Raw genomic sequence first — 14,333 nt, forward strand, 5'->3', positions numbered from 1 at the left:
AGTTTTTTCCTTCGACTGCAGTTACCGACTCCGTGTCGTAATTTTAGCGCTGCTTGTAGCACACCGCTACAATTGGTGACCCCGACGGTCCAAACGATTTTTGGACCAGAAATGACCGACGCCGCCTCTGTTCATGCGGTTTCGTTGACACTGCCGGGTTTCTGGACACAGCGCCCGGACCTATGGTTCCAGCAAGCCGAAGCCCAATTCCACGTTCGCCGGATCACCTCAGAAGACACCCGCTACTACTACGTGGTGAGCTCCCTCGACCAGGACACAGCTGCCCAGGTCGCGGAGTTCGTACAGTCGCCCCCGGCAGACGGCAAGTACACGGAATTCAAAGCCCTGCTCCTCAGGACTTTCGGACTCTCACGGCGCGAGCGGGCTGCCCGTTTACTGCACCTGGATGGCTTGGGCGACAGACCTCCATCGGCTTTAATGAATGAGATGTTGTCTCTGGCCGAGGGACACACAGGCCTCATGTTTGAGCAGGCATTCCTGGAGCAGCTGCCCGAGGACATACGCCTGCTGCTGTCCGACGCGGATTTCAGTGACCCCCGGAAGGTGGCAGCCCGGGCGGACTTGCTGTGGAACGCCAAAAAGGTGAGCGGGGCGTCCATCGCACAGATCTCCCAGCCACGCTCCCGGCAGCAAACCAGTCCAGGCCCGGCCGCAGAGCCCACTAACCCCCGGCCCAATGACCACTGGTGCTTCTACCACCAGCGGTGGGGCGCAGAAGCCCGCCGTTGCCGCCCGCCCTGCAAGTTCCCGGGAAACGCCAGGGCCAGCCGCCGCTGATGGCTACGGCGGCTGGCCATCGGGATAGCCTCCTGTATGTGTGGGATAGAAGGTCGGGACGCCGGTTTTTGGTCGATACTGGGGCTGAGATCAGCGTTTTACCTCCGACAAGTTACGACACTCGCAGCAGGGCACCGGGTCCCCCCCTGAGGGCCGTGAATGGCAGCACAGTAAGGACCTATGGCACCCGTCAGGTGCAGCTACTGTTCGGCCCCAGCCAGTTCACGTGGGACTTCACACTGGCCGCCGTAGCCCAACCGCTTCTGGGTGCGGAATTTTTGCGAGCTCACAGCCTGCTGGTTGACCTGCCCAGGAAGAGACTGGTACACGCCGAGACCTTTCAGACGTTCTCCCTGGGCGCGGCCCAGTTGCCAGCCCCTCACCTCGGCTCCATCACGCTGTCCGACAACGACTTCACCAGGGTCCTGGCGGAGTTCCCATCGGTTCTGGCACCGCAGTTCACAGCAGCCATGCCCAGGCACGGCGTACAGCACCACATCCCGACACAGGGACCACCCCTCCATGCCCGTGCTCGGCGGCTTCCCCCGGACAAGCTCCGACTGGCGAAGGAGGAGTTCCAGAGAATGGAGGAATTGGGGATCATCCGGCGGTCCGACAGCCCCTGGGCTTCCCCCCTGCACATGGTGCCCAAAGCGACGGGGGGCTGGAGACCGTGCGGCGACTACCGCAGGCTGAACGAGGCTACCACACCGGACCGCTACCCTGTGCCGCACATTCAGGACTTTGCGGCAAACCTGCACGGCGCCCGGATCTTCTCCAAGGTCGACCTTGTCCGAGGGTACCATCAAATCCCGATGCATCCTGACGACGTCCCCAAGACGGCTCTCATCACCCCGTTTGGCCTCTTCGAGTTCCTCCGCATGCCGTTCGGCCTGAAGAATGCCGCACAGACGTTCCAGCGGTTAATGGACGCGGTGGGACGGGACCTGGACTTTGCGTTCATCTATTTGGATGACATCCTCATAGCCAGCGGCAGTCGTCAGGAGCATCTGTCCCACCTCCGTCAACTCTGCGCCCGACTGAGTGAGTACGGTCTTACAATCAACCCTGCCAAATGCCAGTTCGGACTTGATACCATTGACTTCCTGGGCCACAGGATTACTAAAGACGGGGCAACCCCTCTGCCCGCTAAGGTAGATGCGGTCCGCCACTTCCCCCGACCCACCACGATCAAAGGCCTTCAGGAATTCGTAGGTATGGTCAATTTCTACCGCCGCTTCCTCCCTTCAGCTGCCCGGATCATGCGCCCCCTGTTCGCCCTGATGTCGGGTCCGAGCAAGGACATTACCTGGGACGAGGAGTCCGCCGCCGCTTTCGTTCAAACGAAGGAAGCTTTGGCTGACGCCGCAATGCTAGTACATCCCAGAATGGACACCCCTACCGCCCTCACAGTGGACGCATCAAACACGGCAGTCGGTGGGGTGCTGGAGCAGCTCATCGCAGGTCGCTGGCAACCCCTGGCGTTTTTCAGCAAACACCTGCGGCCACCCGAGCTCAAGTACAGTGCTTTTGACCGGGAACTGTTGGCGCTCTACCTGGCAATCCGGCATTTCAGGTACTTCCTAGAAGGTCGGCCCTTCACCGCGTTCACGGACCACAAACCGCTTACCTTTGCGTTTACGAAAGCATCCGACCCCTGGTCATCCCGCCAGCAACGCCACCTGTCCTACATCTCTGAATACACAACGGATGTCCGGCACGTCTCGGGTAAGGACAATGTCGTGGCGGATGCGCTCTCTCGCCCTACCGTTCATGCCCTTTCCCAAGGGGTAGACTTTGAGGCACTGGCAGAGACACAGCAGGTAGATGAGGAGATTCCGAGTTACAGGACTGCAGTCTCTGGTTTGCAGCTCCAGGACCTCCCCGTGGGCCCAGGTGAGAGGACCCTACTCTGTGACGTCGCCACCAGCCAGCCCCGTCCGGTCGTCCCCGCAGCCTGGCGGCGACGTGTTTTCGACTCCATTCATAACTTGGCGCATCCCTCCATCCGGACAACTGTCCGGATGGTTTCCAGCAGGTTCGTTTGGCACGGACTCCGCAAACAGGTCAGTGAATGGGCCAGGACGTGCATGCACTGCCAGACGGCCAAGGTTCAGCGGCACACCAAAGCCCCACCGCAGCAGTTCCATCCCGCCCACCGGCGTTTCGACCACATTCATGTGGATATCGTGGGCCCCCTGCCAGTGTCGCGCGGAGCGCGTTACCTCCTGACTATCGTGGACCGGTTCACAAGATGGCCAGAGGCGGTCCCGCTCACCGACACCACCTGCGAATCTTGCGCCCGAGCCCTGATCGCCACCTGGATATCCCGCTTTGGTGTACCAGCCCACATTACCTCCGACAGAGGCGCCCAGTTCACCTCCAGCCTGTGGTCAGCTATGGCCAGCCTTTTGGGGACTCAGCTGCACCACACCACTGCCTACCACCCACAGTCGAACGGGCTAGTGGAGCGTTTCCACCGTCACCTGAAGTCGGCCCTCATGGCCCGCCTGCGAGGAGCCAACTGGGCGGACGAGCTTCCCTGGGTCCTTCTCGGCATCCGCACAGCGCCCAAGGACGACCTGCACGCCTCGTCGGCCGAGTTGGTATACGGCGCGCCCCACTTCACAGCATGGGCGGCACCCGACCTGCGTACCCAAAGACCTACGGAACTGTAAGTTTGTGTTTGTACGAAGGGGCGGGCATCGGCCACCGCTGCAGCGGCCATACGAGGGGCCGTTTACGGTGCTCCGGAACAACGGGTCCACGTTCGTGCTGGACGTTGGGGGGAAGGAGGAGGTTTTCACGGTGGACCGCCTCAAGCCGGCCCATGTGGACCTGGCGCAACCGGCCGAGTTTCCGGCGCCTCGGCGCAGAGGCCGACCTCCCAAGCAGGTTCTGGCCCAGGCTGTGGACATTGGGGGGTGTATCGCCGGTTCTGGGGGGGGGTTATGTGGCGGCTCATTTCCTAGCGTATGCGAACCGACTCACAATTAGATAGCCTACGGGGGTTTGCGAGCACAGAGCTTTGGAGCCTCTTCGCCATGGGGGGCCGGTTGACAGAGGCTTAAAAGTGAGGCTGAAGTTTTCGAATAAAGTTTTTTCCTTCGACTGCAGTTACCGACTCCGTGTCGTAATTTTAGCGCTGCTTGTAGCACACCGCTACATGATAATGATCTGGAGCTCACTGTGAGCTTGGTGGAAAGAGAAGCAATGCCTGGTTTGTTCTGCTTCACATGTTCAGATTCAGCTTGGAAAGGTGATCAAGGATCAACTTTACTCACCATACACATTTACATGTATTATGAATCTGCTGTGGTGTGTTGTCCAGTGTGCGACATGCAACAAAAAAACAGCAAGCAACCATTACAAAGAATAGAATATTGTATAAGAAATAAAGTGAGAGGTTAAAGCATGGATATGGAATAAAATATGCATAAATACCAGCATGTATTTACAATGTAAACAACATTATAAAATGGTTTAAAGTGTTTATTAAAATTGGTTACAGTGACAAGGGTAATAGTTCAAGTTGTCATACAACCACACACATGCATACCGCTAAATGAAACAGTGTTCCTGTAGGGCTAAGGTGCAAAACACAGTACAGTACATACAGTCGCATATAGCACACGTAGTAATGACAGCACATAACATCACCAAAGTAATATCAGCACAAGTTCCAGAGTGGCATGGTCTGAAGATTGATGGTGCTTGGACTGTTGTCCGAGAGCCACATTTCTGCAAAAACAAGTACGCATCAGTTCTTCATCTCACACTGGGTCAGCCGCAGACGAACGCATCTCTGCCTGCCTTCGAGGGAGCGAACACTAGAGTGCAGCACTGATGGGTGAGCTGGCCTGCAGGGGCCAGCCCCCAACCTGCCACAGATTCCAACGCACTCTCTGTGCCTCTGTTCTTTTCCACACCGCCACCAGCGGCTCTTCACTGGGTAGCTGTAACAGGGTCTGGTCCGTGCAACAACCAAGGCCACTCACCTCCTCTGCCATTGATCTTGCCAATTACCCAATGAACTGGCCTTACGGTATGTTGTATTACCAGTGTCCATCAGGATCTTGTGATCGCAAGAAAAATGTTCAAATACACACTTGTTGGACCCAAAGAGGCTGCTGCAACCAAGCATGCTGCCGCTTGACTGGAATAGAGTGGGTGGGGTGGGCTAACTAGAATGGTTGATCAGATTAACTCCCTGGGGGAAGAAATTTTTAAGATGGCATGAAGCTTTTGTTTTAGTAGCCCTATAGCATTTTCCAGAAGGGAGCTTTTGCAAAAGGTATTTTGCTGGGTAAGTAGTATCTGCAATGATTTTTCCTGCCTGCTTCTTTGTCCTGGACAAGTACAAGTCCTGCAGTGGTGGTAGAAAGCAGCCATTTATCTTTTCTGCTGACCTGATAGTTCACTGTAGTTTTCATATATTGTGAGAGGATGCCGCCTCAAACCTGACAGTAATGGTTGATGTGAGGATGCTGTGTATGATGGCAGTGTAGGATTGCACCAGTATGTTCTGGGGAAGATGGAATTTTATCCACTGCCACAAGAAGTACGTATATCCTCTGCTAAGCATTTGGTGCTGCTGCCTCAGTATTTTATAAATAAAATTTGGTTGAACAGTCCATTTTCCCCAGCTCCAGTTTTTTTTTGAATAAGTAAGTACTGAAAAAGGAAATAACAAAGTAAACAAAACCCCTCATACAAAATTGTGAGGGTTATAGAGAGGGTAAATGCATGTAGGTTTTTCCCTGACAAGTTCAGTGAGACTAGAACTCGAAGTCATAGGATAAGGGTGAAGGGTGAAATATTTAAAGGGAACCTGAGAGGGAACTTCTTCACTCAAAAAGTGGTGCGAGTGTGGAATGAGCTGCCAGCAGAAGTGGTGGATGAGGGTTTGATTTCAACACTTAAGAGAAGTTTGGATAGGTACATGGATGGGAGGGGTATGGAGGGCTATGGTCCAGATGCAGGTCGATGGGACTAGGGAGAGGATCAAATAGCATGGACTAGATGGACAAAGGGCCTGTTTCTGTGCTGTAGACTGTATATCTCCAATGCCCAAGAATGGAAAACCTACAAAAAGTGGTGGATAAGGCACAGTCCATCACAGGAAAAATCTTCCCCACTATTGTGCACATCTGCAAGGAGTGCTGTCACAAGAAAGCAGTATCCATTATCAAGGCCAAGATTTGTTTTTGCTGCTGCTTTTCAGAAGAAATTACAGGAGCCTTGCATCCCACATCATCTGGTTCAAGAACAGTTATTACCCTTCAACCATTAGGCTCTTGAACTAGCGTAGATAACTTCACTCACGTCAATTCTGAACTGATTCCATGTCCTATGGACTCACTTTCAAGGACTCTACAACTCATGTTTTCAGTATTATATAATTTTTATTTGTACAATTTGTCTTCACTTGCACATTTATCGTTTGTCTATCTTTGTGTGTAGCTTTTCATTGATTCTTTTGTATTTCTTTGTTCATTTTGATAAGATGCCACTCATGAGGCTGCTTAATAAGTTACAGGAAAGATACTAACATTGGCTGATTGGCAGGAAGAAGAGTGGGAATAAAGGGACACTTTCCTATTTGGCTGCTGGTGACTAGTGGTGTTCCACAAGATTCTGTGTTGGGACCACTTCTTTTTACATTATATGTCAACGATTTAGATGATGGAATTGATGGCTTTGTAGCCAAGTTTGCAGACGATATGAAGATAGGTGGAGGGGCAGGTAGTTTTAAGGAAGTGGAGAGGCTACAGAAGGACTTCTAGGAGAATGGGCAAAGAAGTGGCAGATGGAATATAGTGTCGGAAAGTGTATGGTCATGCACTTTGGTAGAAGAAATAAAAGCATGGGCTATTTTTTAAATGGAGAGAAAATTCAAAAAATCTGAGGTGGAAACGGACTTGGGAGTGCTTGTGCTGGATTCCCTAAGGGTTAATTTGCAGGGGTTGAGTCAGTGGTGAGGAAGACAAATGTGATGTTAGCATTCATTTCAAGAGGATGAGAATATTAGAGCAAGGATGTAATGTTGAGACTTTATAAAACACTGGTGAGATCTCACTAGGAGTATTGTGAGCAGTTCTGGGCCCCTTATCTAAGAAAGGATGTGCTGACATTGGAGAGGATTCAAAGGATGTTCACAAAAATGATCCCACAATTAAAAGGCTTGTCATATGAGGAGAGTTCGATGACTCTAGGCCTCTACTCACTGGAATTCAAAAGGATGAAGGGTAACCTCATTGAAACCTATCGAATGTTGAAAGACCTTGATAGAGTGGATGTGGAGAGGATGTTTCCAGTGGTGGGGGAATCTAATACCAGAGGACAGAGCCTCAGAACAGGGGCAAGTAATATCAAGTCACACACAAGTAATATCACCAATAGCACATAATAGAACCAAAGCGTTTACAAAGCAATAGAAAACTAATGGCAGTTCCAATGTAAATGCTACACTGTAGGTTCCTGAATTCAGATTTATTTTGAGTATTCCATGGTTTTGAGTAGTATTCATGTGGTTTCTAAACAGTTACAACTCGACCTGTACAGTTAAGTACAGCTACTTAACAGAAACTGCAGAGAATAGGAAGCAATGCTTTTAGAACGGAGATGAGGAGGAATTTCTTTAGTCAGAGAGTGGTGAATCTATGGAATTTGTTGCCACAGGCTGTTGTGGAGGCCAAGTCATTGGGTATACTTAGGACAAAGGTCGATAGGTTTTTGATTAGTCAGGGTATAAATGGATACAGGGAGAAGACAGGAGATTGGGGTTGAGAGGGATAATGGATCAGCCATGATAAAATGGTGAAGCAGACTCGATGGGCCAAATGGTCTAATACTGCTCCTATATCTGATGGTCTAATTGTGAATCCTGCAAAAAATGAATCTCAAGGTAGTATATGATGACATGTACATACTTAGATAATAAGTTTACTTTGAACTCTGAATTTTGATGATGACCATGGTTTTAAAATTCAAAGCCTGTTTTACACCATAATGGCTAGACACCATTTTGTATACTGTTAAGTTTATGACTCTTGTTGCAATATTTTCTTGACTCAAGGAGGTAGGCAGATAAATGTTATTATTCAAATGACTTTGGTTGATCGCCAGATAGTTAAATGAGTCACCTTGAGCACAGACTGATTATAGCAAGTTTAATTCTTTTGAATCAAAGCAGCTAAGTTGCTGCACTCATTGCCAGCATAAAACCAGCCCATGAAATGCAAGTCCCTTTACATTTGAGTGTTGGGCAGCAGAGTGTTCCCTGGATACTTTGTACCTATGTGTCTAGCTTTAATGCAGCTAAATGTAGCTGCAACTTTTCTGAGAAGGTACTTGGAAACAAAAAAAAATTAAAGACTAATTTCTGAATTTCCCCTTTTAACTAAAATAAAGTTGTAATTCTTAAGAACTTACAATATTATTTTGGGTAAAAGGGGAAATTATAGAATGTACATTCTCTAAATGTATAGAATTCTCTGAATAAAAGTGAAAGACATTTTCTGAAAACAAATGTACAGAGTTCTTTTTATTGAAGTGTAGCTTGAGTGACTGGAAACACTTTTCACAGAACACTGCCCGCAGCTTATTCAGGGATTGTCTGTATCATTCAGTTTGGCGTGTTGATACTTGCAGTCTAACAAATTTTGGAATGCTGTTCGGTTTTAATTCTTGTTTGTCCTAAAGCCAGGAGAAATATGATGAATAATCTGGAACAAAACTGGTAACAATTCAGAATCAGATTTATTAATACTGACTTAGATGCTGTGAAATTTGTTGTTTTGTGGCAACAGAACAGTGCAAAGACATAAAAATTATTCTGAATTAATGGATAAAGCTGATGGTGGAGGAGAAGAAGAAGAAACACTGAGTATGTGTACCTCCTCCTTTATGGTAGGAATGAGAAGAGGGCATGTCCTAGATGGTAAGGGCCCTTGGTAAGGGCCTCCATGATAGATAATGGGTTAGGATTCTGCACATTTAAAATTAGATTTCTTATTGTTACTTGTAGTAATGTTTTATGTATTGCACAGTACTGCTGTCATGATATGACATATTTCAAAATAAATGCCAGTGATAATAAACCTGATTCTGATTTGGAATACTGTGATTTGAGGAGAGGGCATTTAATAGTTACATGAGTATGATTATAATAAATCGAATTACAAATGTTCTTGTGCATATGGGTAAAATTATGTTCTAAGTTTTCTAAATTCAATTGTTAACTCCACAAACTCACCGCTTGGGCTCAGTGATTGTACCAATGCGTGTTTATTTTCGATGGTGGGGGGAGGGGGAGCTGGGAGTGACCTAGGGGTTCTCATGTTTAATTGTCGTTCATTCTTTGGGACACATCTCTGTCTTCATGGATGTTTTGTGAAGGAAAAGCATTTCAGGATGCATATTGTATAAATTTCTCTGACATTAACCTTGACCACTGAACCTTTGAAGAATATTTTTTGGTTAAGTGCATGTTTGTCATTTGACAAGAATCATAGATTCAAACAGGCCATTTAGCTCACTGTATCTGTGCCAAAAATGATATTCTGGCTTAATTCTCTAGCTCTCAAGGTTATGACTCTTCAGGAGCTCTTCCAGATGACTTTCTAGATTTGGTGATGGTTCCCATCTCTACCGCACTATGGTGTTGAGTCCCAGACCATCAGTTTTTCATCCTATTCAGACTTTTTTGAGGTACAACAAAAAGAATGCATTTACTATTAAATGACTGAAAACATAAATTAAAAATAAGTTTCCATCTGATGCTGATGGACTTTTTTTTAGATTAACTTTATTTGTCAAGTCTGTTGAAACTTGAAACATCAAAACATGCAGTGAAATGTGTTGTTTGCCTTAACAACAGTTGGAGGTGTGCCAGGGGCAGCCTGCAAATGTCTCCATGCTTCCAGCGTAAACGTAGCATGACCATAACTTATCAACCCTAACTTGTACGTCTTTGGAATGTGTGGGGAAAACTGGAGCACCGGAGGAAACCCACGTGATCACGGGGAATACGCAAACTCTACAGATAGCAGCAGGAATTGAACCTCAACCACACAGCTGGCTCTGTAAAGCGTTATGCTCATCACTATGTTAACATACCACCCTAGTATTTGATAGCGTAGCCTATTTTATTTTGGTGACAATTTCTATTCTCTCAATAGGCTTACAGGGACACAGGCTTGGAAAACACCAGGACGAAACAAGAGGGCCACATTACAACATGGAAGCTGGAGCAGAAGGAGAAAATGAAAAAATTCTGGTAACTTTGTTTTCCAATGTTAATGGGATGCAGTATTATTATGGAAATTAATAGCATTCAGTTGTATTAACAGATATAAGATATAAATAAAATCAGAGTATATTGAGTTGGCAATAACAAAATAAGTGTTGGTCATGTTTTAAAGTAATCTTATTGACAGTGTTGCAAAGAATGATTATATTCAATCAGGACTGATTATTATTGTTACCTAAACTGCACACAATGAACATGCTCTATTTATGCTTCACTGTTTTATTTTCCAATTAGGAAAATATAATGCCAAGATGAGAGCTTTAATGCAGATGTTCTAGTTTAATGCAGTAGCCAGTTTCATAGCACTATCTCTTCCATTATTTAGTTTCCCTGTGTTTTTTTAATATAAAAGGTTAACTTTATTTATCACATAAACATCAAAACGTACAATGAAATGCACTATATGTGTCAATGACCAACGCAGTCTGAGGATTGTGCTGGGGCAGCTAGCAGTCGTGTCATGCTTCCAGCAGATCACAGCATGCCTGCAACATAAGCTGTACTGTATGTCTTTGGAATGTGGGAAAAAATTAGAGAACCTGGAGAAAACCCAAAAGGTCACTCCTCACAACAACAGCGGGAGTTGAACCCTGATCTTTGATTTGCTGAAGCTGTAAAGTGTTGTGGTTAACCATTATGCTACTGTTTGTTCATTCGTTATGTGCCTTGTTATATGACATGGGTGAGCATGGTCTTTCCATGACCGTGATTGTTCTTGGCAAATCTTTCTACAGAACTGGTTTGCCATTTCCTTCTTCTGGGCAGTGGCTTTACAAAATGGGGACCCCAGCCATTATCATTACTATTCAGAGATTGTCTACCTGGTGTCAGTGGTCACATAACCAGGACCTGTGATCTGCACCAGCTGCTCATTTGACCATCGACCCCCCTGCTCCCATGGCTTCACCTGACTCAGATTGGGGGAGATGGAGCTAAGTAGGTACTACACCTTGCCCAAGGGTGACTGGTCAAAGAAAGGTATGCCCTATACCTCCTTTTGTAGAGAGATATCTCCACCCTGCCACCCATACACTACTATGCTATCCTTAAATTGAAATTTCCTGTTCAATTGCAAGTTAGATTTTAGAACTCAGTGCATCTTTCCCAGCAATTGTATCTTTGAAGTATTTACTGTTGTTGAGAACAGTGACAGCATTAAGTATTAAAATTAACTCAACTTCGCTTTTTAAGTATTAGCAAGTCCAAGGTACCCCATTAAGTCTTTCTGAATCTAGTTTGCCATTGGAATTTAACACAGGGTGTTGACAGAAGTAGTATAAGCCTCTTACCTGCACTAGTTTATAGAGCACTTGGTTATAAAATCTAAGCAAATGCTTCCCAAGATTTAGATAAAGGCTTTTGACTTCCAGTAAGATGGTAGTGTGCTCGGATGCAGCAGCTTCTATAGCGCCAACCAAAGGGGTTATTGTCTTTTTTAAACACTTTTTTTTCCAATTGCAAGACCCTACTGGGCATTAAGAACTTAAAGTACTACATGTCTTACCCGTAAGTGAGTTCTTCGTTGGCAGAGAAACTTAAGGAACTGGACTTGGTGTAGACTGTGCTATTGCCTGTTACAGAGAGGTGATTGAGTTGCTGGATAAAAGCAATGTGTAGTCGGACAGTGAGTGATTCTCTTGGTCACTTCTCTTGTGATTATAAGACCCTATTGAACATTGATAAAGTGGAATCCTGCAAGTCTGGTTCACTGCAGTATTGGCAGACAGGTCATAGTGAGGGCTAGGCCTCAAGTTGCGAGTCTCCTGTTGCAACGTCCAGGAGGGGTGTCGAAGGTATCAGTGCTGCTCTCCAGTGATTGCTCGGCAGAAGACATCTGTATTGTGTTCGACTGTAGACTCAGGGACTTAGTCAATATATTTTTCTTTGACTATTATTTACAGTTATTTTACATATGCTATATGTGTATGACTGTTAGAACTGAGTTTTGCACCTTGGCCCCAGAGGAACACTGTTTTCTATTCCTGGGTATTCATAGATGGTTAAATGACAATTAAACTTGAACTTAAATTTAAAGTTAACTTAAACAATATGGTGGAAACCTGCTGTTGAAGGTTGTAATAAATATGCATTGTAATAAATATGTGGCTGCTGTGCTTTACTATTTATTGTTATGTTTATTATTTAGTATTGCACTTGTTATCTTATGATTGCACTGCTCCTGGGAAACGCTGTCTCATTCTGCCCTGCAGAGCTGATGTACGGTTAGAATGACAATAAAGTTTTTGAATCTTAAAAAGGAATAAAGGAAGGTATGTTTAGATTCCTCATTGAAATGTCCGATTGTGATGCAGTGTAAAGCATATCAGGAGATGATACAAGCTGATGTGAGAGGCTTTTCTCTTGTGTGACTTCATTTTATCCTCCAGCTTTTCACATTTGGTTATCAGAATTTACAGAAGAAATCAAACCCATGATAATGAGCATACAATAGTGAGAGTGGGCAAAAGATGGATATAGTGGAAGTATTTGGTGAAAATAGAATGCTTAAAGTGATCCAATCACAAACCAAGAGAAAATCTGCAGATGCTGGAAATCCAAGCAACACGCACAAAATGGTGGAGGAACTCAGCAGGCCAGGCAGCAATAATGGAAACAAGTACAGTTAACGTATTGAGCCCAGACCCTTTGGCAGGACTCTACCTGATAGGTTGACTGTACATTTTTCCGTAGATGCTGCCTGGCCTGCTCAGTTCCTCCAGGATTTTGTGTGTGATGCTTAAAGTGAAAGAGACTTAAGGATTCTCAACATATTTAAATTTTTTTTCAGATCTGAATCAGAACCAAGTTTATTATCACTGATGTATGTTGTGAATTTGGTTGTTTTGTGACTGCAGTACAACAAGGCATACAAATTATTATTAGTTACAATATGAAGTGTAATAAGATTTGCAGGCAAACAGAAAATATTGAGGTAATGTTCGTGGACTATTCAGAAAAACCTGTTCCTAAAATGTTGAGTGTGTTTCTTTGGGCTTCTGTACCTCCTCCCTGATGGTAGTCATGAGAAGACGACATATTGTGGATGGTGAGGTCTTTAATGATGGATTGCCTTTTGAAGATGTCATTAATGGTGGGGTGGATCAGGCCTATGATGGATCCTGATGCATTGGAACCTCCACAATGGACGGTCAGAATACCCAACTTCTCCTTTGGTTCTTTCCACTTTCTCCAGATCAAGGGTGTAGCCATGGGCACTTGCATGGGCCCCAGCTATTCCTGCCTCTTTGTGGGTTATGTGGAACAGTCTATGCTCTAAATCTATACTGGCACCACTCCCCAACTCTTCCTCTGCTACATCGACGACTACATTGGTGCTGCTTCCTGCACCCATGCTGAGCTCGTCAATTTCATCAACTTCGCTTCTAACTTCCATCCAGCCCTTAAATTCACTTGGTCCATCTCGGACACTTCTCTCCCCTTTCTTGATCTCTCAGTCTCCATCTCCGGAGACAGACTATCCACTGACATCTTCTACAAACCTACTGACTCCCATAACTATCTTGACTATACCTCTTTCCACCCTGCCCAACGCAAAAATGCCATTCCCTATTCCCAGTTTCTCCGTCTCCGCCGCATCTGCTCCCAGGATGAGGCTTTCCATTCCAGGACTTTTCAAATGTCCTCTTTCTTTCATGATCGTGGTTTCCCTTCTGGCATCATCAAAGATGCCCTCACCCGCATCTCCTCCACCACCTGCACTTCAGACCTTAACCCATCCTTCCATCACCACAACAGGGACAGGGTTCCCCTTGTCCTCACCTACCGCCCCACCAGCCTCCGGATCCAACACATTATCCTCTGCAACTTCCGCCACCTTCAACAGGACCCCACCACCCAGCACATCTTTCCCTCCCTACCCTTCTCAGCTTTTCATAGGGATCGTTCCCTCCGCGAATACCTGGTCCACACGTCCCTCCCCACAGAACTCCCACCCGGCACTTATCCCTGTAAGCGTAATTGCTACACCTGTCCCTACACCTCCTCTCTTACCACCATTCAGGTCCCCAAACAGTCCTTCTAGGTGAGGTAACACTTCACTTGTGAGGCTGTTGGGGTCATCTATTGCATCCGGTGCAGCCTCCTCTACATCGGTGAGACCCGACGTAGATTGGGGGATCGCTTCTTCGAGCACCTCCGCTTCGTCCGTCACAATAGACAGGACCTCCCGGTTGCCACCCACTTCAACTCTGCCTCTCATTCC

At 46.5% G+C, this 14,333-nt stretch overlaps 1 protein-coding gene and 1 long non-coding RNA gene across 3 annotated transcripts in view; one reads left to right on the top strand and one right to left on the bottom strand.

Moving 5' to 3' along the window:
• Positions 1-14,333, bottom strand: part of LOC132398318 (uncharacterized) — a 67,418-nt gene that overhangs the window by 48,370 nt on the left and 4,715 nt on the right. The window contains exon 2 of the long non-coding RNA XR_009513615.1: positions 11,616-11,682. This is a non-coding gene — a long non-coding RNA (uncharacterized LOC132398318). The remainder of the gene's footprint in view (positions 1-11,615; positions 11,683-14,333) is intronic.
• osbpl8 (oxysterol binding protein-like 8) overlaps positions 1-14,333 on the top strand; it is a 227,818-nt gene that overhangs the window by 35,777 nt on the left and 177,708 nt on the right. For both annotated transcript variants that reach the window (XM_059977553.1, XM_059977554.1), the window contains exon 3: positions 9,981-10,078. In XM_059977553.1, coding sequence (XP_059833536.1) covers positions 9,981-10,078 — 98 coding nt within the window. The remainder of the gene's footprint in view (positions 1-9,980; positions 10,079-14,333) is intronic.

Source organism: Hypanus sabinus, chromosome 8, assembly GCF_030144855.1.
Source record: "Hypanus sabinus isolate sHypSab1 chromosome 8, sHypSab1.hap1, whole genome shotgun sequence".
Lineage (NCBI taxonomy): Eukaryota > Metazoa > Chordata > Chondrichthyes > Myliobatiformes > Dasyatidae > Hypanus > Hypanus sabinus.